Here is a 25220-nt window from a genome sequence, read left to right on the forward strand (position 1 = left end):
TTGATTGATATCACTAAGGGAAAGGACATTTGTGCTTAAACGTTTATCTAACGAAAGAGTAAAGCATATACTAAGGGGGAGTAGCATATCTTTTTTTTACTCGGTCAATAAAATAGATTAAAAAAAGCAAAAACTGAACAGGTCCTATGACAAATAGAAGCTAGCCAAGAGGCCACCTTCTAAACAAGCCTATTTAAAACGGAAATAAACCTCACCCGGCCATTATATAGAAAGCATAGAGATTGGCCTCCCCTCAGAAAACTCAAAAATGTCTTCATCTAGCAAACATGCTTGCTTTGCCGAAGCATCAGTTGAAAAATTAACTTCTCTATATTTATGAATAAAACGAATGTTGGAATAAAAATTCCTAGCTAATCTCCACTTCTGCCTTAGTTGCCATGGCAAAGCATCATTCTGGAATGCTTGAATGCAACTCATCGAATCAGACTGCACGCAGAGTTTCCGCATATTCCACCTATTAGCCAACATAGCCCCATAAATAACTGCGCACACTTCAGCAAAATAGTTGGTCTGCAGGCCAAGACCAACGCTCAAAGCCTCCAACACCGCTGCATTTGCATCCCGAAAAGTAACACCAGCACCTGCAGGGCCTGGATTACCAAGAGACGCACCATCACAACAAATCATTACCTCATCTTGAATAGGAGGATCCCACCTTACTTCAATTGGAGAAGAGACTTTTCACGATCTATGCTTCACCTTGAAATAATTCAAGATGCGCAAATCCTCCATATTATTGTACATATGGCCCTTCAATCGAATTGAGTTATCACAGATTACTTGATAAACCCTACCTTTAAAACCTAGCCAATGCACCTCCTTATATTCAAAATAAACTTTGTTGCGCATTCTCCATAGTTCCGTAGAAATTGCTAAATTAACAACCAACCACAGATCTTTAATCATCCTGCTACGCCCTTTAGCAGTCTTATAAGAAGCCACCAAATCTTCTCTTGGTTGAGATTAAAAATACGTGCCGCCCAAGCCCAAATTCTTTTAGCAAATCTGCAATGCCAAGTAATATGTCTAAGAGTCTCACAGTCATGTCTACACAACCGACACATCGAAGGCATACTCTTACCAGTCTTCTTAATAACATTATCATCACTATCACAACATTGTTTAGCCCAGACCTTCCAATATTGAGCACTCAAAGTAGGATGCACAACTGGCCTGGAAAACAAAGTTGTAATCGGAAAAACTTCAGCAGGTTCTCGAATAGCAGTCTTTGCAGACTTCACCGAGAAGACCCCCTTGCTATCTAGATCCCAGACCTTATAATCCTCACCACCACCAATAATATGCATATTATCAACATCAATATTAAGCCGAACCAGCAGAATTCGCAAGTTATGTGGAATAACCCAAGCACCATCGACAATGATATCACTAACCTTAGCCTTAAAATCATTAGGGCCTTTGGAAGTAATACCCAATCTTCTTGGAATCGAAAATTACCCAACCAATTATCAAAAAATAAAGAAGTATTGGAACCGTTACCTATGATTGATCTAGTGTGATGTTGCACAAAATCATAAACCCATCTGATCCCAGGAAAAACCGTGGAACCCAATTTGTAATCAATCAATACACCATTCAATCTGAAGTACTTCGCCCTCAAAAATCTGGCCCAAGTATTATTTGAATCACGAATAGAGATCCATAACTTCATAAGCATAGATTTTTTGACATCTATCAACTTCTTAAGTCTAAGTCCACCTTCACGCCTAGAACAACATCGGTTGTCATATAAAACCGTAAAATACTTACGTTTCTCCGCATCACCCGACCATAGAAAATTTCTAATGGCCCTCTCCACCTGCTTCATGATATTAGCAGGCCATTTATAAACAGCCATAGAATGAATAACATAACTTGCAATAACCGATCTAATCAAGACCAACCTAGCTTGAAAGGAAAGAAGTTTGCCCTTCCAACCAGCCAACTTATCCATAATCTTCTCTACCACTTGCCTGACATGAATATGCCGCACAATGCCAGGTTTCAATTGAATACCAAGATATTTATCTGGAAAAATAGCTCTTTCCACACCCAAATAGTTCGCAGTAACAATGGCCCTAGAGTTAGTGCCACCACCATAATAGAATTTACTCTTCGCATAATTTACGCATTATCCAGAAGCCTTCGCATAAACACTAACCATACTCTTCAAATTTTCAAACTATGAAGATTACCTCTGCAGAACACAAGGATATCATCCGCAAAGAGAAGGTGTGTAGGCGCCACACCCTTCTTACTAACCATGCTATGCATACTTCGATTAGCAAATAATTTAGAGAGATTGCGACTTAAAATATCTTCAATAAGCACAAAAATCAAGGGAGAAAGAGGATCACCTTGGTGCAAACCTCTAGTGATGCTAAAGAAACCTTCAGGACTGCCATTTATCAACACAGAAATCCTTGCAGAGCTAAGAATACTATGAATCCAAGAGCACCAGGTTTCAGAAAAACCATATTGACGAAAAACTTCAGCTATAAACTCCCAACTAACCGTATCAAAAGCTTGAGCAATGTCAAGTTTCAGGCCAACATTACCAAAATTCTGTGGCGCACTTATATCGTTAATTAATTCAGACACCATAGATATATTCTCATGAATGTTTCTTCCTTTCATAAAAGCAACCTGTTCTTCAGAAATCAATCTATTCAAAACCGTACCAAGCCTGGTAGCCAAATGTTTGTAATGATTTTGAAGAAAAAATTACTCAAACCAATAGGTCGAAAATCTTTAATTGCATCAGACCTAGAATTTTTTGGAATGAGAAATATAAAGCTTGAATTAATGCCATTTGGAATTTTTCCCATCAAGCAACAGTTTTTAATGGCACTAAGAAGATCATCAGCAATAATATTCCAACAATGCCTGTAGAAAGAACCTGAGAAGCCATCTGGGCCAGGCGCAGAATCCGCTCCCAAGTCAAAAACAGCTCTTTTAATCTCCTCCAGAGATGGGATAGCATCCATAAAAGAACACTCAGAAGTAGAGATTCTTTCATGGTCAATGTCAAACAACTTAGGATCAATGTCAACCCCGCCATTAAATTTCTCCTTCTAGTGATTGATAATGTAATCTTTAATTTCATCCTGCAAAACCAAAGTGGAGTTAGATGAAATCTTAAGTTCAGATATTGTATTTTTCCTCCTCCTCATACGAATGCTATTATGGAAAAACCGAGTGTTTTGATCACCGTCCTCCAACCATGTAACTCTCGATTTCAACTTAAGGGTTACTACAAAATCAGTTTGCACTTCATCAACCTCCTTCTGAGCATCCGCCACCTTAGTGAATTGAAATTCATCTGCCGGATCTAAATCAAGAAGATCATTCTCAGATTCAAGTCTAAGTTCAGCTTGCTTCAAACGAAATTGAACGTCTCCAAAAAAAGTTCTATTCCATAGCTTCAACACTTCTTTCAAACGCTTTAACTTTCCAGCAAAAACAAAAGGAGGCGCACCATAAAAGGGTAAATTCCAATTGTCTTTCACCAGTGGCATAAATCTTGGGTGATCCAACCACATCTTCTGAATTATAAATGGATCTCTAGCCGGCCTTGGACTTTCAAAAGCATACCCAAAAAGAGGGGAATGATCTGAGCAGATTCTAGGCAAAGCTTTGCACCTCCAATTCTCATATTTGTAGTTCCGAGCATCATTCACAACCGCCCTATCATTCCTTGAAACAATACGACGATCCCCACTCTGACAATTAGACTAGGTATATTTTTTACCAATCGAGTCCGCTTCCACCAGGCCATTATCAGAAATCCAACTTCGAAATTCATTCATATAAATACTTAAAATTGATCTACCACCCTTCTTTTCATCCAATCGAAGAATACAATTAAAATCCCCCAGCACCAGCCAAGGCACAGACACAAAACCCAACCCCAATTGTTGCCAGAGATTCCTCCTTGCAACTGGATCGCTAGAAGCATGCACAGCCGTAATCCAGTCACCATCAAAATTTAAAGAAATAGCTTGCTTAGAAGAAGATAAGATACCTGGCCTCGCCAAAGAATGTCTCCACAAGACCCATATATTACCCTTTTCACCAACAACCTTATTTGTGATAACATCTTCACTAAAATCATCTAATCTTAACGACCTAACAAAACGTGTAGTGCAAAAAACTTTCGGTTCCGCAATACAAATAACGTTAGGTTTGTGCAAGTGATAGAGCTCCTTTAACTTGTCCCTTGCACCATCTTTGGCCAAGCCTTGAGCATTCCAGTAAAAGACCCGCATTAATTAACTCTATCACGTAGAGGGCTTTCCGGACCCTGTTTCGATTTGCTTTTAAGTATAGTTCCAACATGGATAGTTCCCTCCGCTGGTTTAGCAGCAGTAGTCGCCTTCTTAGCTTTTGGTTGCTTTGGTTTTGTAGTACCCGCCTTCTTAGCCAAAGCATCTTGCTTCAATTTTTCAGCTACTTCTTTCTTCTCACGCTCCTCCTGATCCATAATGCACTCCATTCCATCTTTGAAACCTCAGCATCAACAGGATTAGAACTTGATTGTGAAATATCATGAGGAATTGGCTCCTCAACATCATTATTAGTACCCTCAGTGCCAGATTCAAATCTGTTTGATAACACTAGATTATCCACAGACTTTGCAGGTGATGATCTTCTAGATGTTTTAGTTGCCAAACTAAAACCAGCCTCATCAACAGGTTCCAAAACAAAATTCGTATGAGGAGAACCTGTAGCTATGTTTTCTACACATTTTTCAATATTATCTTGGACCAAAAAGGTTTCATCTTGCTTCATCTTCTCAAGAGCCCTTTTTCTAATATTATCAACCCTAGTTTGTGCCATTTCTTTCTCAATCCTGGCCACCTCAACATCTCTCTCCAAATCCAATTTTTTCATCTTCAGCTCTTCTAATTTTTTAATAGCATCTAATTCTCCATTATCCACCAAATCAACATCCACGGAAGTAGGCGTGGTTTGATTAGAACCTGAAGCACCATCATTGTGCAAAAGAGAAGCACCATCATTGCGCACTGGGGAAGCGTCATCATTGTGCATCGAAGTAGCGCCATCATCGCAATCATTACGCTTCTCAGAAATCTCACTACTCTGAGATGTAGGAACACTAGCTGACGGATTGATATGATGAACAAGGCCACCCACATCACTCGGCGATGGACTGTTAATGTATCTATGAGTTCCAGCAAACATCTCAGTGATTGGAATCTTCTTTGTTGGATCAATTATTAAAGGCGTAGTTTTTGGAGGAACCTCACCAGTATCACCAGCCGGTTTAGGGATATATTCTTTGGGAATTCGTTCCTTATTCCAAAATTTTTGAAGATCATCAATCTGATCCTCAAGTTTCTTCTTAATCACCAGGTCTTTTTCAGCATCAGCTTGTTTTTGGAGATCCTTGCGTTTTTTAACTCAGCATTCAGCATTAATATGACCAATGGATGTGCAATGATCACAAAATCTAGGACGATTTAGGATATCATATTTTTGTTCAAATACATCATCACCATCTTCACCATTAATAATAATCTTACCAAGAGGCTTTGAAAAATCAATATCAATCAAAACCGCAGCAAAATAACCATATTCATAACTTAGGGTTCGCGGATCAACCGCAACTGGCTTGCCCAGTCCTCTAGCCATCCTAAACAATGATTCTTAATCCTAATATTCCCATGGAAGATATTTAAATCAAACCCAAATAGCAACCCTAGTTACCTTGTCTGATTCAGGATCAAACATTGGCGTCCATGACTGAAGTTTAAGTTGTTGATCATTAATTTTCCACGGACCATCATAGCTAACTCTTTTGCGATCATCTTCATTGTCCAACTTGATAACAAAATATCCCTTAACCCATGGAATAAACTGAACGGATCCACCCATCTTCCATTGATTCAATAACTCTCTTTTGATAACTTCAGCTTTAGGGTTCTAAAATCTAAACGACCAACTAAGCTAAACTTCCAAACAACCTTGATTCTAGCGTGAGTTTCACGTGGAATCGTAATAAAAACTTCACCAGTGGATGTTCTAACCGGTGGATGTGATAAAGAATCCGCATCAATCTTTGATATAACATGATTCTGCTTCTTAACAATGGAAGCATAGGATCTGTTTCCATCACCCGCATCCTTATTTCCATCTTCAACAGGTTTTGTAGTGTCACTAGAACTAGGGTTAGGATTAGCAGCTACCTTCGGCCTATAATATTGTGATTGATCAGCGTTGTTGAGGAAACGACCTTGAGAATGATATTGAATCTTAGTTTGATCGCCTAAATTAGGCGGAAAAGATTGATTTTGCGCCATGAAGACGTAAAATCAAGAAGAAAACGTTAAACACAAGCATAAAAGAAAGGGAGAAAAAACCGGAGCTCTTTCCCGTCCAAACCCTAGGTTTTTTTTTTTTTGGACTACAAAGGAATAACAAAGACGTGCGGATTGATAAAATCTACATATCTTACCTTTAGGGGGAGTATTAGCTTTGTTATTATAATGTCAATAGTGGCGTTTATGGATTGAATGTATACATGTTATTGTGTTGTTGAATTTTGGAATCAAGCGTATGTATAATGAATTCTTGTAATTTGTTTATCCATATGATGTAAGAGTTTTGTCACTAAAATTGACAAAGAGGGAGATTGTTAGAGCATAGCTTGGTTGAACCCACCAAGCGTTGGTATGTCAAGTTTGGTTGTCATATTTTATTGAACCAAAACTCATTTAAAGAGTCGCTTGATTATATACTAGAGTCAACTTCGTATAGGTTAGCTTGAAAGTATTAGGATATGATACATTACAAGTATTGCGAAGACTTGAAGAAGTAAAGAAGTAAGGAGATACAACGACAACATCATCCTTCCATTTGAGGTTAGTGATATTTGACTTGAACTGTTTCATTCCCTAACGTATCTTTCAAGTCGTGCATATTGAAAACACAACTGCGAAGCATGAATGATTACACTCTAGTTAGACATAGTGTCAAGGAATACAATACGAAGTATAATGCTTATCTTTTGAACTTCGTATATAAGATATCGACATAATCGATTGAATGCTACTGTGATTATGTATGGGTATGAGGTGAAGATTTCATCCTAGGAAACAACGTTTTACATTAGTTTAAAGGAAGTAAATTCATGAACTTTTTTCGTGAATCGAAAGGGAAATCGCTAGGCTTATTGGTATTTGTTAGAGAATAGCTCGGTCAACCTCGTATGCGTTGCTATCTCAAGCATGTTTGTCAATGTTAGTGATCAAAACTATAAGTCTTGATTTCTAGCCTACATAGCTAAGTCTCGGACTAGGATAGAAAAGTGTAATTGAGCTCAAGGACTTCATGGCGATTCATCATACAACGACGAAGATCTATACAAGGAACCATGGAACTTCATCAACAAAAAGGTATGTGGAGACTTGAACTTATCTATCACTCAAAAGTCTATCTCTTATATCTCCTACTTCTTATGAGACAAAAGTCGTATGCTATATAGACTAGATCATACACATTTGACATTTCGAGATGAGCATTCATTGCTTATCTTTTATCTCGAAATCGTGTGTTGGTAAAGCGTTTCGCTTTGATCAAGTTTATCTTCACCTAGTGACGAAAGTCATGAAAAGTTTCAATCACTTTGAGAATTGCTCTGACGTGAATCGGTCTGTAAATAACGGCTACATAGCGTCCTATGAGATTGTCTGAATGATTGAAATGAGAGTTTAGATTACATATCCATGTATTCCTTGAACCAAAGTTTTCGAACTTTGTTGATCAAAAGAAATCGGGAGGATTGTGGAATTGGCTTGCCAAGTCCGCGAACCTAGTTTGCAGACTCAGTCCGCGAACTGTCGGAAGTTCTCGACCAAGAATTTTGCTGGGATTTTCCAAAACTCGCTTGCGAACTCAGTCCGCGAATTTAGTCCGCGAACTGGCGGAAGTTCTCTTTCCGAGAATTTCTGCTGAGTTTGGAAAACTCAACCGATTAACTTAATTCCGCGAACTTGTTTGTGAACTTAAGAGGTTATGATCTAAAGATGTGCTCTGAACATGAAACATTAAATCACTAAGGAATGCTTTATGCAAACCGTGGCTATAATGTTCATGAGCCGATTCAATCGAATCGAATCATCTTTGCTTCAATTGTGTCTTGTGTAGTTACATAAGATCTCATAGCAATTGGACAACTCTTTAACTAGTTCATTTGAGTCAATTGAACTAGTTATGGTGAAGAAGAACAAGGTTAATATGAAATGCTTATATGGTTAACCTTTTGGGTTACTATGTTGAACCAACATACACGTACACGTTTGGGCATGGTCTTCACGAACCCAGTAAACGTCTACCCAAGTGTGTGTGACAAGCTAAGTTTTCGATCTAACGGTTAATAAATATTAGCTTGAATCTAAATCAGATTTTCATCTAACGGTGAATATGGATTGCTTTGTAACTAAGGCAAAACCCTGATTTGAAGGCTATATAAAGGAAACATCTAGCATTGTGTAAAACTAATCCTCACACGTTTGTGTGCTACTAGTGCGCCCTCTAGAGTCGATCTCCATTAACCTTTGATTTTCTTCTCTAAAATCAGGTTAACGACTTAAAGACTTCATTGGGATTGTGAAGCCATACCGATACTAATTTATCGTAGTTGTGTGATCTGATCTTGCATCTTCTATCGTACGAGTACAATTAAGGAATCGGTGGAACTTCTCGACAAAAAGGTATGTGGAGACTTGAACTTATTTGTCACTCAAAAGTCTATCTATTCTATCTCCTACTCTTTGAGACAAAAAGTCGTATGTTATATATATATATAAACTAGATCATACACATTTGGTATTTCGAGCCGAGTATACCTCGCCTATCTATATCTCGAAATATGTGTTGGTAAGCTTTTTGGTTCGAGCATGTTTATCTTTACCTAGTTCCGAAAGTCATATATGTTTTAATCACTTTGAAAATTGCTTTGACGAGAAATAGTGTAACAACTATATAACGTCCTCTAAGAATGTTTCAATGATTGGAATGAGAGTTTAGATTACATAACCAATGGATTCCTTGAAATGAAGTTTTCGAACTTTTTTGATCAAGAGAACCGGAAGTATGGCAAGTGCCAAGTCCGCGAACTCAGTCCGCGAACTGCGGAAGTTCTCAAACCCGATAATTTCTGCTGGAGTTGACAAACTATTTGCGTGAGCCAAGTCCGCGACCCTAGTCCACGAACCGGCGTAGTTCTCGAACCCGAGAAATTCTGTTGGAGTTTGTAAACTCTATCCGGTGTCTTAAGTCCGCGAACCTAGTTTGCGAACTTGAGAAGGTTATATATCTAAAGATGATTTCTGAACTTAATCTTAAAAGACTAAGGAATGCATTTGCAAACCGTGGTTATTAAAGTTCATGAACCGATTCGAGTGAATCAAATCATCTTTGCTTCAATTGTGTCTTGTGTAGTTACATAAGATTTCCTTGCAATTGAACAACTCTCTTAAATAGTTCATTTGAGTCAATTGAACTAGTTATGGTAAAGAAGAACATGGTTGGTATGAAACGCTCATATGGTTAACCTCTTTGGGTAGACTATTCTTGAACCAACAATGTACGCGTTTGGGTGCGGTTAACAAACCTACAAGCGTACAGTCATTTGTGTATGACAAGCTAAGTTTTCGATCTAACGGTTGAGAAATATTAACTTGAATCTAAATCAGGTTTTCATCTAATGGTGAATATTGATTGCTTTGTAACTAAGGCAAAACCCTGATTTGAAAGGCTGTATAAAGGAGACATCTAGTACTGTGCAAAACTAATCCCCACACCTTATGTGTGATACTAGTTTGCGTGCTAGAGTCGTTTCTCCTTTAACCTTTGGTTTTATTCTTCTAAAACCAGGTTAACGACTTAAAGACTTCATTATGATTGTGAAGCCAGACCGATACTAATTTTATCGTAGTTGTGTGATTTGATCTTGCATCTTTTATCGTAAAAGTACAATCATAATTGATTGTCTTGAGATCGTGAGAGTTCTCCGATAGGCAAGATAAAGAAGTCACAAGCATCTTCGTCCCACTTTTTATGATTCCTCGACAATCCGCTTGTGTAGGCAGGAAGGATTGTAGAGAGGTGATTGATTAATCTAGGTTGTTCTTCCGGAATATAAGACCGGATTATCAACTGGTTCTTGTTACCTTGATTTTATATCTAAAGACGGAACAAAACCTAGGGTTTATCTGTGGGAGACAGATTTGTCCTTTTACAGACTTTTCTGTGTGAGACAGATATGTTTATTATCAAGTCTGTGATTTTGGGTTACAACAACTCTTGGTTGTGGGTGAGATCAGCTAAGGGAATCAAGTGTACAATATCATGTTGAGATCAGAGGCGTAGGAGTACAACTGTACCTAGTATCAGTGGGAGATTGATAGGGGTTCAACTATAGTCCAGTCCGAAGTTAGTTTGCAGTAGGCTAGTGTCTGTAGCGGCTTAATACAGTGTGTATTCAATCTGGACTAGGTCCCGGGGTTTTTTTTTGCATTTGCGGTTTCCTCGTTAACAAAATTTCTGGTGTCTGTGTTATTTCTTTTCCGCATTATATTTTATATAATTGAAATAATACAGGTTGTGCGTTCGTGATCATCAATTGGAAATCCAACCTTTGGTTGTTGATTGATATTGATTGATCCTTGGACATTGGTATTTGGTACCGTCCAAGTATTCCTTGTATTTGATAAAGACTCGCTATTGTTTTTAGCTTGAGTAAAAATCAAATCAAGAGACAGATATTAACTCCTTGAGATACTTTTATCTAGATTGAGTCTGACTGTCTAGTTGATTCTCTAGCAAAGTATTTCGGAGTTAGTCCATACAGATTGCTAATCGAAATATTAGGTGGTGTTGTTAGACCCCCGCTTTTTCAGTATTGTTATTCATTGCATATCTTTTGAACTACCAATATTTATGATTAGTATAACCGCTCATGACTTGTTTATGTTCTTGGTAAAACTATTCACAAGGCCTGACTTTTGTATTGGTATGACTTTTATTAGTGAAACCGATCTTAAGTAAACACCTGAGATGGTATGATCGATTTAGTGTTATTGGTATGACCAACTCCAGGCAAAGGGGAACCGATCCTATGAAGAGGTACAACTGATCACAAGAGGGGAATCGATCCTTGTAAGAGGTGCAACACGTTTTTAGTAGATGGGGGAACCGATCCCATGAACATGTGTAACAAATTTTTAGTGAAAGGGGAACCGATCCTTTGGACATGTGCAGCAAATACAAGTAGTTACCATAAGTATGTGGGGAACCGATCCTAGTACCTATTAAACCAAATTTTTGGAAAGCTAGTGTGACTATTCACAATACTCACATGGAGGTAGAACCGAAACTTGTTTTGGTAGAACCGTGAAACCCATGATTTGTGATTGAGTGTTCTTAATCAATCACATAGTTCTTGAAAGTCATATGAACCAATTATAAACTCGTTTAGAAGTGTGGCGAATCAGTTTCAAGATTGTAAGTATGAAAGAGGATTTACAAAGTAAAGATGTCGACATACTTTGAACATGTTCAGTAACGCTTTTATTTTATTGTTCAAAGATATTCCTTAATAGCTAAAGGAAAATCCCGGATCGAAAAATAAGTTGAGAATCTTTTAATTAAGGTTTTTAATTTTATTTTTGGAAAATGAAAATTGGTAATGTGCATTTACTATTTGGAGATTTTCTAAGAGATTTTCGGTCAATGTTTGGACAAAGCATTTCCAGGAATTATTGAAACCGAATCTGGAATATATTGCATATCTTGAGAATATTTTCGGTTTTGGAAATTCCTTGTTGTCCAAACTTCCTTGGTCTATAAATATCAATTTTTTCATTTCTAGCAAACTAATCCTCAGAGCCAGCAAAACTACCTAGTTGTGTTGTTACTCGTGGAGCCGCCTATTCGGAGAGGAAAGTAACCTAATTAGGCGAAATCTCTTACGACCGCTCAGTTTAAAGATTTCTTTGGGATTGAGAAGCTCTATTAGTACCGTTGGTGGGAAACTATATAATTGCGGTTTATTATTAGTTTTCGATTGATTTGATTGACTAACGGTTGTTGAACTTTGATTGCACCTAGTTTGTTTATGCTTGAGAATCTTCTCTTCTGATATAAGATTCACTCAAACTAGATCGAAGTTTCGACGGGGATCTTTAGACTGTTTGTATTTCTAAAGACGTCTTGTGATAATCCATTATTAACAGACTCTGTTTTGTGCGTCATTGATCACAAGAGATTCAAATAGATTTTGTGAAGGTGTTTATTGAAGATCTAAGAAGATTTGAAGACAAAGAAGACTTTGAAGATTTCTGATTTGGGTTCATAATTTTGGTGTGCACAATACTTGTTTCGGTTAAATAGGATCCAACTATAATCAGTTTATGCTTGTGGTAGATTGGGTTGATTAGTTGAGTAAATCGACATCAATACGTTTCTTTGTGATTCAAAGTATTGATTGCAAAATCTAGACGATTACTTCGGTAATTGTTATTAGATAGATCTAAGGACCTGACAAAGGAGTTTATTGAGATAAACAGAAGAGCCTTTTGTCGAACTCACATCACTTGGTTGAAAAGAGTTGATACCAAACAGATTTGTTGTTCCTTTACTGTTTGGAATACGAACCAAAGGAATTGTTCCAAGTACGTGACTTATTACAAGTTGGAGGCGTGGGAATACAGACAGAAATAGGTGAACTATAGGTTTAGTTGATTGGTCTCAACTATACGAAGTTGGTTTGATTTTGTATAGCGGCTTAATCTGAGAGTATTCAATTCTGGATAAGGTCCCGGGGTTTTTCTGCATTTGCGGTCTCCTCATTTACAAAATCTTGTTGTGTCTTTTACTTTTATATTTCCGCAATTAATTATTTTTATTATAATTAGAAGTAAAATACACAAATGTTAACTCCCATTTACTTGATAGTAATCCTATTGTGTTTGGTTAAGTCCGAACCTCTTATCAAGTAAAATACTTCGTTGTTGTTTTGTCTCGATCTCGTATCCATAGACGATCACACGAAGTATGAACCGATTAGTTGTATTGTCTCGACTCAGTCCATAGACAATCACTTTCGGAGAAAGGACTTATAGGTGGAAAAGTTTTAGATTGAGGTATATTTGGGTACCCTCGTCTTTTCAGAAACAATATTTTATAACATTTGTTTAAAAGAAGTACATATATGAACTTGTTTCATAATCGAAAGAAAATCATGATTGGTCAGGTTATTTATTGAATATCTTTTGAATGACCAATATAAGATAACAAGGTACAACCAATATTAACTTTGGTTGAGAGTTGTGGTATAATCGATCATAGCCTATGATATATATAGCTAGTTGTAATCGGTCACAAGTTACTTTGGAAATTAAGGTGTAATCGATCACAAGTTATATTGGAATGCAAGTTGTAACCGATCACAAATTACTTTGGAATCCAAGATATAACCGGTCACAAGATGAATTTGGAAGTTAGTTTTAATCGGTCATAAGATACCTTTGGGAAGCAAGGTGTAACCGGTCACAAGCTACTTCGGAAATAAAGGTGTAACCGGTCACAAGATACTTTTGTAGAGCAAGGTGTAACCGATTACAACCTGTCTTAGGAATCATGTTATATCCGGTCACAACATATTTTGGAGTTATGGTATAATCGGTTCCATGAGAAAAACCAAGTTTCCATGGTTTACATATTTATTCATGATGTGTGTGAATAAGGGTTTTGGGTTTGCTAAGATGAGAAGCTTCTAGATGTCGACATTATTTGAACATTACATAACTCTTATCATTAATTGTTCAAAGATATTCCTTGATACTCAAGGCGATCCCAGGTCCAAAAAAGTGAAAAACATGTGATTATGATTTTCATCATATATGTTTTAATTACCAGAAATTAAAGCATATCCTCTGGAAAGTATTATTGGTTAATGTACTAGACTAATAATAAAAGTTTTCTATGAGAGTTTTCAGAAATATGGTTTGGCATTTAAGTGGAAATAGGAAAACCGACATTAGGTACTTTAATGTGAATATCTTGAGAATATTTTCGGTTTTGGAATTTCCTAGTTTTCCAAACAACCTTGGTGTATAAATACTTGAGTTTGCATTTCTTGCAAACTATCCTAAGAACCAGACAAACTTCATTCTTGTTGTTTCTGGTGGAGCCGTCTATTCGGAGAGGAAGGTACCCTAATTAGGAGAAATCTCTTATGCGTTTAAAGACTTCTGTGGGATCAAGAAGCTCTATGAGTACCGTTGGTGGGAAACTAGATAGTTGCATTGTTATTGTAGTTTTCGATTATTGATTTGATTGACTAACAGTTGTTGAAACTTTGATTGCACCTAGTTTGTTTATTCTTGAGAACCTTCTCTTCTGATATAAAGCTCACTCAAGCTAGATCAAAGTATCGACGGGATCTTTAGAACCATCTTCGGATCTAAAGACATCTTATGATAATCCATTGTTAACAGGCTCCGTTCTGTGCATGATTGATCACAAGAGGATTCAAGTTGTGTTGTGCATGTATTGAAGGTAATTGAAGATTTGAAGACGAAAAATATTTTTTATTAGTTTTTGTATCTTGTGGATTTAGGGCACAAACTTTGATCGGATGGGATCCAACTAGAATAGTGTTTATCTTTGATAGACCTGATTGACTAGTTGCATGAGATCAGCATCACCTTATAGTTTCTCTTTGAGATCTATATTGATTGCAAATCTAGAGTTTGATTATTTCGGTAATCAAAGTTTAGAGTGATCTAACCATACAAAGGAGTCTATTAGTTCAACAACTCATATATATTTATATCAAAGATTGATTAGAGTGGTTACCAAACAGATTCTTCCTTTGCTGTTTGGAATACGATCCAAAGGACTTTCTATTCACGTGCGTGACACTCGAAGTCGAAGGCACATGGATACTAAGGAAACTAAGTAGATAGGCGTAGTCTACTTGGTCTCAACTATACGAAGTTGGTATTGGATTTTGTATAGCCACTTAATTCTGAGAGTATTCGAAACTGGACTAAGTCACGGGGTTTTTCTATATTTGTGGTTTCCTCGTTAACAAAATCTTGTTGTGCTATTTACTTTATTATTCTGTATTATAATTGTTTTATTATAATTAAAGTAAATTGCACTTATGCGTTAATCCGTAATAATTGATATTGATCTTATAGAGTTTCGGTTTAATACCATACCTATTATCAAGTGAACACTTCATTGTCGTATCGTCTCGATCTTGAATCCATAGTCAATCACACAAGTGATCTTGTTGTTGTATTGTCCCGATCTCGTATCCATAGACGACACGAAGTGTGTACCGGATTTTTTGTATTGTCTCGATTCTGTCCATAGATGATCACACTTGGTAAAGGACTTATATGTTGAAAAATAAAAGATTGTGGTGTATTTGGGTACCCTCGTATTTTCAAAATATCATCATGCCCACTAGTTTGTGGGTGATACGGCGTACCAACCTTGTGTGTAATATTATACTTCTTGATGAGAGCATGAAAGAATTTCTTGAAATGCGAACCTCCATCATTGATAACCACTCATGGTGTACCATGTCGAGAGAAAATATACTCCTTCACAAATTCACAAGCAACTTGAGAATCATTAGTAGGGGTGGCTTTAGCTTCCACCCATTTCGACACATAATCCACAATAAGAAGTATATAAAATTTTCCATTCGAATTAACAAAAGGGCCCAAAAAATCAATTCCTCACATATCGGAAATTTCTATAGAAAGAATCGGTGTGAGTAGCATTTGATTTCAAGCACCTAGATTTCCCGTTCGTTGACATCTATCACAAGATTTGCAAAAAGCATATGCATCCTCAAATAGGGTAGACCAGTAAAATCCACTCTCAAGAACTTTGAGAGCGTAAGGTTTAGAACCAAAGTGACCACCACAAACATAAGAATGAAAAAAAGATAGGACTGATTGAAATTCAAAGTTAAGTACGCACCTGCGTCTAATTCAATTAGCACTGTATTTCCACAAGTAGGGATCATCTGCACATACTTATTGGGTATTTTCTTAAGATTTAGCTTTTGAAAATTAGACATTGTACTAGGTACTTTCCTTGTAGTCAAATAATTCACTATCTTAGCATACCGAGTGACTCTTTAATAGAGAAGAGTTATTCGTCTGGAAAACGATCTTGTAGGGGAAGTTTTTCTTCAGAAACAACAAGTCTACTAAGATGATCCGCAACAGTATTCAATACCCACTAGTACAGAAATGGCCTTTAGCCCGCCAGATATAAATTTCCCTGTCACGCCTTTTCGATTTTGGCGTGCCTATAGGGTATACTTCTACCCTATAGACATGCCATGTTTTATGGGCGTGTTAATATAAGTTCTTTCAGCGACTCCAGGGTTAGTAGCGTGTCCAAATATCAACCGTTTAGTCACGTTAACTTTTAATTTTTGATTGGGCGTGTTTATAGACCAGTCTATGGCCACGTTAACCAGTTATGGCGTGTCCATAAAAATAGTCACGCCACTTGAGGCGTGTTTAAAATGTTAGTTTTATTAGACACGCCAGTATGCGTGTCCATAGTGTACGATTTGCAAACACGCCGGTTAATTTGCGTGGCTATAAAGTTGGTTTTATTAGACACGCTAGTATGCGTGTCCATAGTGGGTGTTTTATAGCCACTCCGGTTGTATTGCGTGGCTAAAAAGTTCGGTTTATTGGACACGCTAGTATGTGTGCCCATAGTGTGCGTTTTATAGACACGCTGGTTTATATGCGTTTTATAAACACGATGGTTTATATGCTTGGTTAAAAAGTTGGTTTTATTAGACACACTAGTATGCGTGTCCATAGTGTGCGTTTATAGACACACCAGTTCTATTTATTACTGGGTATGGGTATACATGAAATGGTCTTTAACTGCGACAGCACTGGCCCAGCTCTGTTGAGGGCCTTTTTCTTCTCCAGCCCAACAGTCATTAACTGACTTTCAAAAAATAAATAAAAAAGCTTCTGCCCAAATTCGAACGCATGGTCTCGACTCGAAGGATGTAGGTAACAAGACGAATCAATCCACCAAGCTCCCATCTATAGTTGTTTAAGATTAGTTACAATAACCTGTTTCTGCTATTCTAGAGGGACCAAAGGATGGTTACAATCTATAGATGAATCATTTGATGCTCCGCAACTCACAAAGAATAAATTATTCCTCTTCCTCCTCATGCTCTGCAACTTATTCATCCTTTTTACCCCAAACCTATATTTCCATTTCCTCCTCCTTTACAACTCTTTCACCCCTTTAATCCCAAACACTAGTACTAATGCTTGGACTTGGTTTTGTTGTTGTTTCTTGTTTGCTGCTGAATCCATTAAAATATTTTGGTGCTTAAGTGTTTTAACGGATTCAACAACAAATAAGAAGACAACAAAAAAAACAAGTCCAAGATGCTCTGCCAAGTTAACCTGCAGCTGAATGGCTACAAATAACTCATCTGATAGACTTGCCTTCTATGAATGCAGAAAACCAAACGGTTGACCTAACAATGCACCTATTAATTGGAGTAAAAGATATGAATTAAGCGACTAGATTTAGGCTTTGGAAATAGGGTTTAGCAGAGTAATGACGGCTTTGAAGAGGGCGCGCATGGCATTGAAAAGGCGTTAATAGCCAAGCGACATACACTTGACCAAGCTCCATAAAAGACCATTTATGGCTAAGCTACTACCATTATTAAAACAAGGTAGGGGGATAAACGGATTATTATACCAAAAGGAGAAATCATAGAAATAGAGATTAAGAAAGTTGTAATGGCACTGGTAGCCTGTCGGGTGTTTAGAATTGGTATTCTGTTTGCTTCTTTAGATGTAATTAAACTAGATGTGTTCATCTAGTTGTTTGAATTTTAGTAGTATTAAACTTGTAATGGATGTAGGTCTGAAGGGTTTGAAGAAATTTGTCAGTTTTTCTTGCTCTTTTGATTTCAGTAGTAATAGATTGAATACAATAGATGTACAAACAAGCAATGTTCTTGGTGAATGATTCTAAAATTCCAATGATTATAAAGTAGAGATTGGTAGGAACGACTGAATTAGTGAAGGGTATATAAAATGCTGGTTAAGATGGTAGAAACTAGGGTACTACTCCAGTTTATAAAATGTTGTTGGAGTAAGATTAATTCAAAGACTACTTTAGGCCCAATTCTAAAAAAAAATCTATGTGCAAGCCTAGTACTATTACTACTAATCCTAACATGACAGAATATTAATTCAACAATCAGTATAGCCAAATGCAAACTCATCAAACATTACTAAAACCCATCTGCATACAAACCCCACCATGATTTAAGAATCAATTTTTTTCAACAATCCATACATTCATTCTCTAGTTAACAGGAAAACCCAAACTGCTAACTTAAATTTGAACCAAATTCAGTACCATGATGATCATCATTACCAAAATAGTATAACCCAAAACCAAAAACAAAGGCTAAGAGTATATAATTTACACTAACCACTTCCTTAAACAAAAACCAAAAAATGTTCCAACCTAATTATTCATCTATTAGCAAACACAAACAAGTAGATTCTATCACATGGCTTCATTATCACTTAGTCCCTTGGAGATGGTTGCTCAGATGCAGTCGTTTGAGAAGCAAGGACTGGTGCTGGTGCTGGTGCTGGCTCAGCCGGTTGCTCTGGTGGTATTGCACTCGCTGGATTTCGCTAACCATTACCTGCCTCCACAAATGCAGCTATTCTGTATGCTGCTCTACCAACTGCAGGACATACATAATTCAGCAGGGTATATGGCATTCCATGACCGGGTATTGGCTGAGAAGCACGATAAAGAAGCTCTCTTCTGGCGGCAGCAGGCAAAGTGATGTATCAAATCCATATCTTCCCCCTCCAACCACAACATATTTAAAACCACTAAGCACCACCCCCTCGTTAATCACATACTTACCTTCGATAGGGTGTTCAACAGTCACAACCCATCCATCCCGCATGCGCCATGTCCTAATGGGTCCAGGTCCGGCAGCCGCTGCACCACCAACACCCCCGTCAACGAACTCATCATTAACACCATCACCAGGATCAGAATCTACATCAGACAAGATTTCTTCGCAGTTCTCATTATCCATTGGTTCTTCTTCAACTGCACCACTCCCTCCGCAACCACTGTTGTCTCCATGTTCAGTTATACAATCTTGAAATGGAGGATCTTCAATCCCCCTAGGAGGCATTTGCTAAATCCGGGAAGTGGATGATGCAGTACCGATATTATTAACCATTTGGACGCAATTATCATTCCTCACTGGTGTATCAGAGATATTGCTCTCTATTGCTCTTGGAGGAATATCCATTTGGTGTTCAATGCTTCTCTGATGAATTTTGATTGCAAGGGATTGATGGCAGATTTTTCTCAAAAATTCAGGATGAATTTTTGTCTCCCTCTCTTAGTCTCAAATTTAAAATGGGATTTCTGGTTTGGACTCTAATGGAAGCAATTGGGATAATGATAATGAAGAAAAGAAACATCATTTTAAGCCTTAATTGGTTCGATTCCCAATGCATTCTCACCTTTTCGGTGAGAAAAACTACCTCCTCCCTCCGTTTCGATTCTCCATAAATCAAATTATATCTCTTGTGACTTGTCTTATCGACTTTTCTATTTTGAAAGTCATCTGTGTTGCGAAAAGTGGAGGACATTCAAAGATCATTTACACACGTGATATTCATACTAGTTAACATAAATAATTTAGTTTAGTGTTACATGAACATGGTATGTACAAACAAGCAATGTTATTGGTGTATGATTCTGAAATTCCAATAATTGTTAAGTAGAGATTGGTATGAATGACTGAATTAGTGAATCAATAAGGTATACAAAATGCTGGTTAAGATGGTAGAAACTAGGGTATTACTCCATTTTATAAAATGATGTTGGAGTAAGATTAATTCGAAGACTATTTTAGGCACAAGTCCAAAAAAACGTCTATGTGCAAGCAACTATTACTATTACTACTAATCCTAGCATGACCGAATATTAATTCAACAATCAGTATAACCGAATCCAAACTCATCCAACATTGCTAAAACCCATTTGCATACGAAACCCCACCATGATTTCAGAATCAATTTTTTTCAACAATCTATACATTCATTCTCTAGATAACAGGAAAATCCAAAGTGCTTACTTAAATTTGTACAAAATTCAGTATCATGATGATCATCATTACCAAAATAGTATAACCTAAAACCAAAAACAAAGGCTAAGAGTATATAATTTACACTAACCAGTTCCTTAAACAAAAACCAAAAAATGTTCCAACCTAATCATTCATCTATCAGCAAACACAAACAACTACATTCTATCACCTGGCTTCATTATCGCTTAGTCCTTGGAAATGGTTGCTCAGATGCAGTCGTTTGAGAAGCAGGGAATGATGTTGGTGCTGGTGCTTTCCTTGCAGTTCTACCCTTAATGTCTTCCCGATAGTAATCATCCCTGGATGTACTTTGCAGGTCAAGTTTATCTACCTTCGGAAATTTATACTCATTCCGACAAATAACTGTCATACTGAATTCCTCATCGACTTCATCACCAGCATATTTCCAGATTTGGGTAGGTGCACCTAACACAATAGACTTTTTTTTATTTTCCTGGTCTGGCATATAAAATACCTGCTTAGCTTGGGAGGCTACAATGAAAGGATCATCCTGGAGTCCCAACTTATCAAGCTCAACCAAAATGTAGCCAAGTTTGTCTTTTGAGACCCCTGCTTTGGTAACCATTTATACCTAAACAGTGGCATTTTCAGTGAATGATATGTCAACACCTATATCTCTTGTAAAACACCATAATAATCCGCCATATTAAGGGTAATCCCCGCTTTTCTAATGTGTGTGTTAGTTGCCTCTACGTAAACCTCGCTATTCTGGTTAACAGAACCATCATGAGAATTAAGTGAAAGAATCTATGGTCCCAATTAGAATTAAGTGAACTAAAACACATTACTCTAATTGTGTGTTCTGTCCAATTAGAATTAATATCTAAAACCAAAGCTTGATTCATCCAATTAACATAATAGGTTTGATCATTGATGGATTTCATTAAAGTCTCACAATCTGATTCAAAGATAACATGATTAAAGTTCTTAGAGGGTGCCAGAGTAACATCTGCCAGCATAGCCTTACATTCCAGCTCCTCAGCTTCAACTCCTATCTTCATTCCTCCATTGAAGCATTGTCCTTGCATTTTTTTTTGTTAAGTCCAAAGTTTATTATAACAAAAAAACGTAATTACAAGAATTACAACTTTGGAGCAACAAAGCTCCCAACCCCCATAAACCAAAGGGGTCTAAATAACTTCTAAGAAATAACTAAAGTAGTAACCTAGAAAAATAAAAGAAGCTACCTATATTTATAGACAACCCCTTTCAATTTACTCCTGCTGCTACCAACTCTATACGATTTGCTCTTGGAAAAAATTTCAGCCATAATATCTGTATCAAAAGCATAATTACCGAAAATATCTTCATCTTCATCCACATAACACTCTCCATCTTCATCTTCAGTGGTAAAGTTACCAGGAACAAGCTTAATAGGAGAAAACTTACTAGGGGATTTTTTCTTTGGATTCATTCTTTCCATTTGCTCCTTCTTTTCTTTGAAATAATCTTGTCTAAAAGCTGGACTTCTAATGAACTTATCACGCACTTCTTCAATCTGAATATTGCTTTCCACCTCTAATTCTTCCTTAGACAAAACATTATTCATATCAAAAACAGTATCAACCAACCCGGCTTGAATTTCCATGTTAGTGTCACGGCTTGGAGATTCCTCATTAGACTTGCTGGGAGAAGATTCCAAACTTGAATCAGATTGCAAAGAACGCTTTTCTATGATTTTAGCAGCCTGTTTGGCAACTTTCCTAGCTTTTTTCCTTGCCAAAATGTCTGCATCAACTTCACCCCAATCTTTAGAGCCCATACTAACATCTGAGTCACTAGATTCCAAAACTTGTTCCTCCTCCTCCTCCTCAATAATAACATTATCAAGGCCTAACTCAGATGATAGGACATCATATTTGTTTTTAACCACAACTTCAGTTTGCAATAACGCATCCACATAAGGAGTAAAATCATTCTCCAAAGGAGTAAAAGAGAAAGAAGTACCTTTATTAGGAGAATTCTTTCCTTTCACTTCAGTCCAATCTTCTTTAGAATTCATAGAGTCCTTGTTAATATTGGAAACTGATTTTTCCAAAACAGCGTCCTGCCTGCCTTCCTTAGAAAACACGGAAATAATAGGTGTTTCCGTATTTTGTTTAGACAAGGACTTAGGGTTTTCATCCAAACTTGACACGGCCTTTGGTTTGGTCACGTTTTGGGAAACCATGCCATCTTGTTTATTACGTACATCTATAGCCTCCTGAGCTGCAATAACATTCTTGCACTTAATAAACTTCATCTGAGCTTCACGATACTCATCAGCAGCTTTGGCAAGCTCCGTTTCCAACATGTTAGCTTCACCAACACTAGTTTGATGATGCTCAGTACCAATTTCAGAAGGAGTGTTTTTATTTTTAGCCAAATCAACCAAGGACTGATCACCAGAATGAACTGGCGTACCATCTGCATGGCCTGCATTGACAGATTTTTTACGTGAAGCAATATCTTCTTTGGATGCAATTGCTTCATCATCTTTCTTTTGTTTTACCTGCCATTGTTGGTTATTCCCTTTCTTCTTATTAGCCAATGTTACACCTTCAACCTGTTTAGCTTTCTCTTTACTAGAAGATGCATTAATCTTCTTTTTACACTCATCATCATTATGTCCTATGATATTACAAGTAAAATAGAACTTAGGAGCATTAAGATTATCCTGATATTGCCAAAATTTTCTACCACATGCAGTTAAAGCAATATGCTCAGGGATATGTTTTGCAAAATCAATATCCACCAAAACAGAAGCAAAGTGGCCATATTCTAGATTTAGGGTTCTTTGATCCACCACAATTGGTGTTCCAAAAGTTTTTCCAATTGAAAGAAGCGAGTTTTCTTTCCATAACTCCATTGGAAGCCCTGGGAAACGCACCCACACAGCTGCATGAGAAGTTTTTTGCTTTTCTGAATTGAATCCTGAGTACCAATCTATTAACTTCAACACATGATGATTGACAAACCAGTTTGAAGCACGAATCTTCTCCTTATCATCTGAACTTGATAACATAATAACAAAAAGTTCTTTACTCATTGGCACAAACTTGCACCTATTCACGCCAAGCTTCCATTGATCTTCTAGGTTTTGCGTTACATCATTGGACTTTAAACCCATAGCATCTAACCTAGCTATAAAACTGTTTTCAAAAGGTTTACAACCCCTCTTGGAAGAAATCATTAGGAATCTCAAGAGCAGGCTCTCCATCAACCAAAGTAGGGTTAGGTAACTTTGAAATATCAACAGATATTGGATTTAGGGTTACCCTCTTCTTAACTGTATCATCAAACGAAAGTTTCTTAGCACGACTCTGATTAGAGGTGCTAGGATCATTAACATGTGCTTCAATCATCATGACGCATCCTAAGATGGTCAGGATGATCAAAACCTTCGTGAAAAAAGATGAAAACTCAAAGAATTATGGGAGAAAAAACCGGAGCTTCTCTTTCCTAAAACCGAAAAATAGTTAAAACTTGCAATCATCATGAGTTATTAGCCAGAATTCAGCTACCTGCACAATTCCTCACTATTAGCCCTATTCCACCTTGTAATGAATCTGACTTAAAGAAGCATCAAAATGTAGAAGAAACAAGATTAGTTCCAGGAGACACAAGTTTATTAATGCCATCTATTGACATTGTCCTATTTGGAGTTTTGTTCTGAAAAATCTTTGAACATCAAATAGTCCAAACTGATGCTTAAAACAAATAGTCCAAACTGAAACCATTAGCAATTTATTAATCTCATGTCTAGTAATTCCATATTTAAAACCAACCAAATAGATCTAGCATAATCACATTCAAGGAATAGGTGATTACTGGATTCCACAGGATGATTACACAAACTGCAATGCAATTCAATATCATTTCCATATCTAGCTAGTTTATCTCTTGTTGGGACTATATCTTTTAACACTTCCAAACAAATAATTTAACTTCCACAAAGCTTTCCATACCTGTGGAAAAACAGAACTAGTACTTGCAAAATTATTAGATGGACTAGACAACACATTATAGACACTCCTAACAGAGAACTGGCCTTTCCTATCTGGAAGCCAAATAAGAGTATGAAGTCTGATTCACCCACCATTGAGTTCTGGCGGTACTCCGTAGCTGGTGGTACTCCGAATATATGAATACGATGAAGTAAATGATTTCATCAAATGTGAATGCTTCCCCCTTTTCCTCTAAGTAGCGCGCTTTCACGGCTTCGTGCTACAAAAACAACATACAAACTTATTTGGTTACATATAAATTGAAAAAAGTATTGTGCCGAATAAACCATAAAGATACGTACAAGTTGTAGAGGGGACAAGATAAGGTGGCTTGCGTGATCATCCATGTGAAACCAAACCCAAAGTTACAATCTTATTATTAGAATTTAGCAGAGAATGCTCTAGATGAACTCTCTCTAAATTGGTTTATGATCATAAAAAAATGAAAGACCTGAACAAAAAAAAAGAAACCCTAATAATAAAAAAACTCTTAAAATTCTTTCTAAGATATAGAATCACAGCCAAGATCATAAAAAACTCTTAAAATTGACAGAACCCTAGTTTTACATAATACAGTAGAAACGATTTTAGTTTTGGGAAAGGTATATACCTGAAACCCTAGCAATAGTAATTTCAAATTAAGAAAAACATCCCCCATTCATGAAATTAAACAAGTAAGTTTGAATTTAAAGAGAAGGAAAGATTTTTATTTTCTATTTTCTTACCCAGGGTTTCTCAATTTCGCCTCTTCCAGTCTTTCTTCCACGCAAGTAAGAGAAGGAAATTTTTTTCTTCTTTTTTTCTCTAGTTGTTAAAGCAACCAAAATGCCATTTTACCTAGTTAATTAACCAAAATGCTATTTTACCTAGGTTTATCACGTCATTATGACATAATGGGTTAGAATAGGTGCCAATTAGACTAGGGTACGTGTTCGATTAAA

General features: G+C 36.9%; 1 protein-coding gene across 1 annotated transcript; it reads right to left on the reverse strand.

Moving 5' to 3' along the window:
- Window positions 1–222: 222 nt before the first annotated feature.
- Window positions 223–4289, reverse strand: LOC113316076. The gene is made up of 7 exons (XM_026564307.1): window positions 3903–4289; window positions 3276–3743; window positions 2703–3095; window positions 2284–2586; window positions 1632–2134; window positions 1103–1461; window positions 223–611 (listed from the first exon to the last, which is right to left on the reverse strand). The coding sequence occupies exons 1-7, from the start codon at window positions 4287–4289 to the stop codon at window positions 223–225; spliced, it is 2802 nt and encodes a 933-aa protein (XP_026420092.1).
- Window positions 4290–25220: the final 20931 nt, after the last annotated feature.

Source organism: Papaver somniferum, chromosome 10 (genome assembly GCF_003573695.1).
Source record: "Papaver somniferum cultivar HN1 chromosome 10, ASM357369v1, whole genome shotgun sequence".
NCBI classification, from domain to species: domain Eukaryota; kingdom Viridiplantae; phylum Streptophyta; class Magnoliopsida; order Ranunculales; family Papaveraceae; genus Papaver; species Papaver somniferum.

What these genes read in the sequence shown, in the direction of transcription:
- LOC113316076 (XM_026564307.1), bottom strand. Translation starts at nt 4,289, where the DNA reads ATGCGGGTCTTTTACTGGAATGCTCAAGGCTTGGCCAAAGATGGTGCA. An exon ending in ACATTTGGCTACCAGGCTTG is followed by an intron (nt 2,587 to 2,702) that starts GTACGGTTTTGA and finishes AGTGCGCCACAG; the next exon opens with AATTTTGGTAATGTTGGCCT. An exon ending in ATCGAAGTATGCATAGCATG is followed by an intron (nt 2,135 to 2,283) that starts GTTAGTAAGAAG and finishes AATTATGCGAAG; the next exon opens with AGTAAATTCTATTATGGTGG.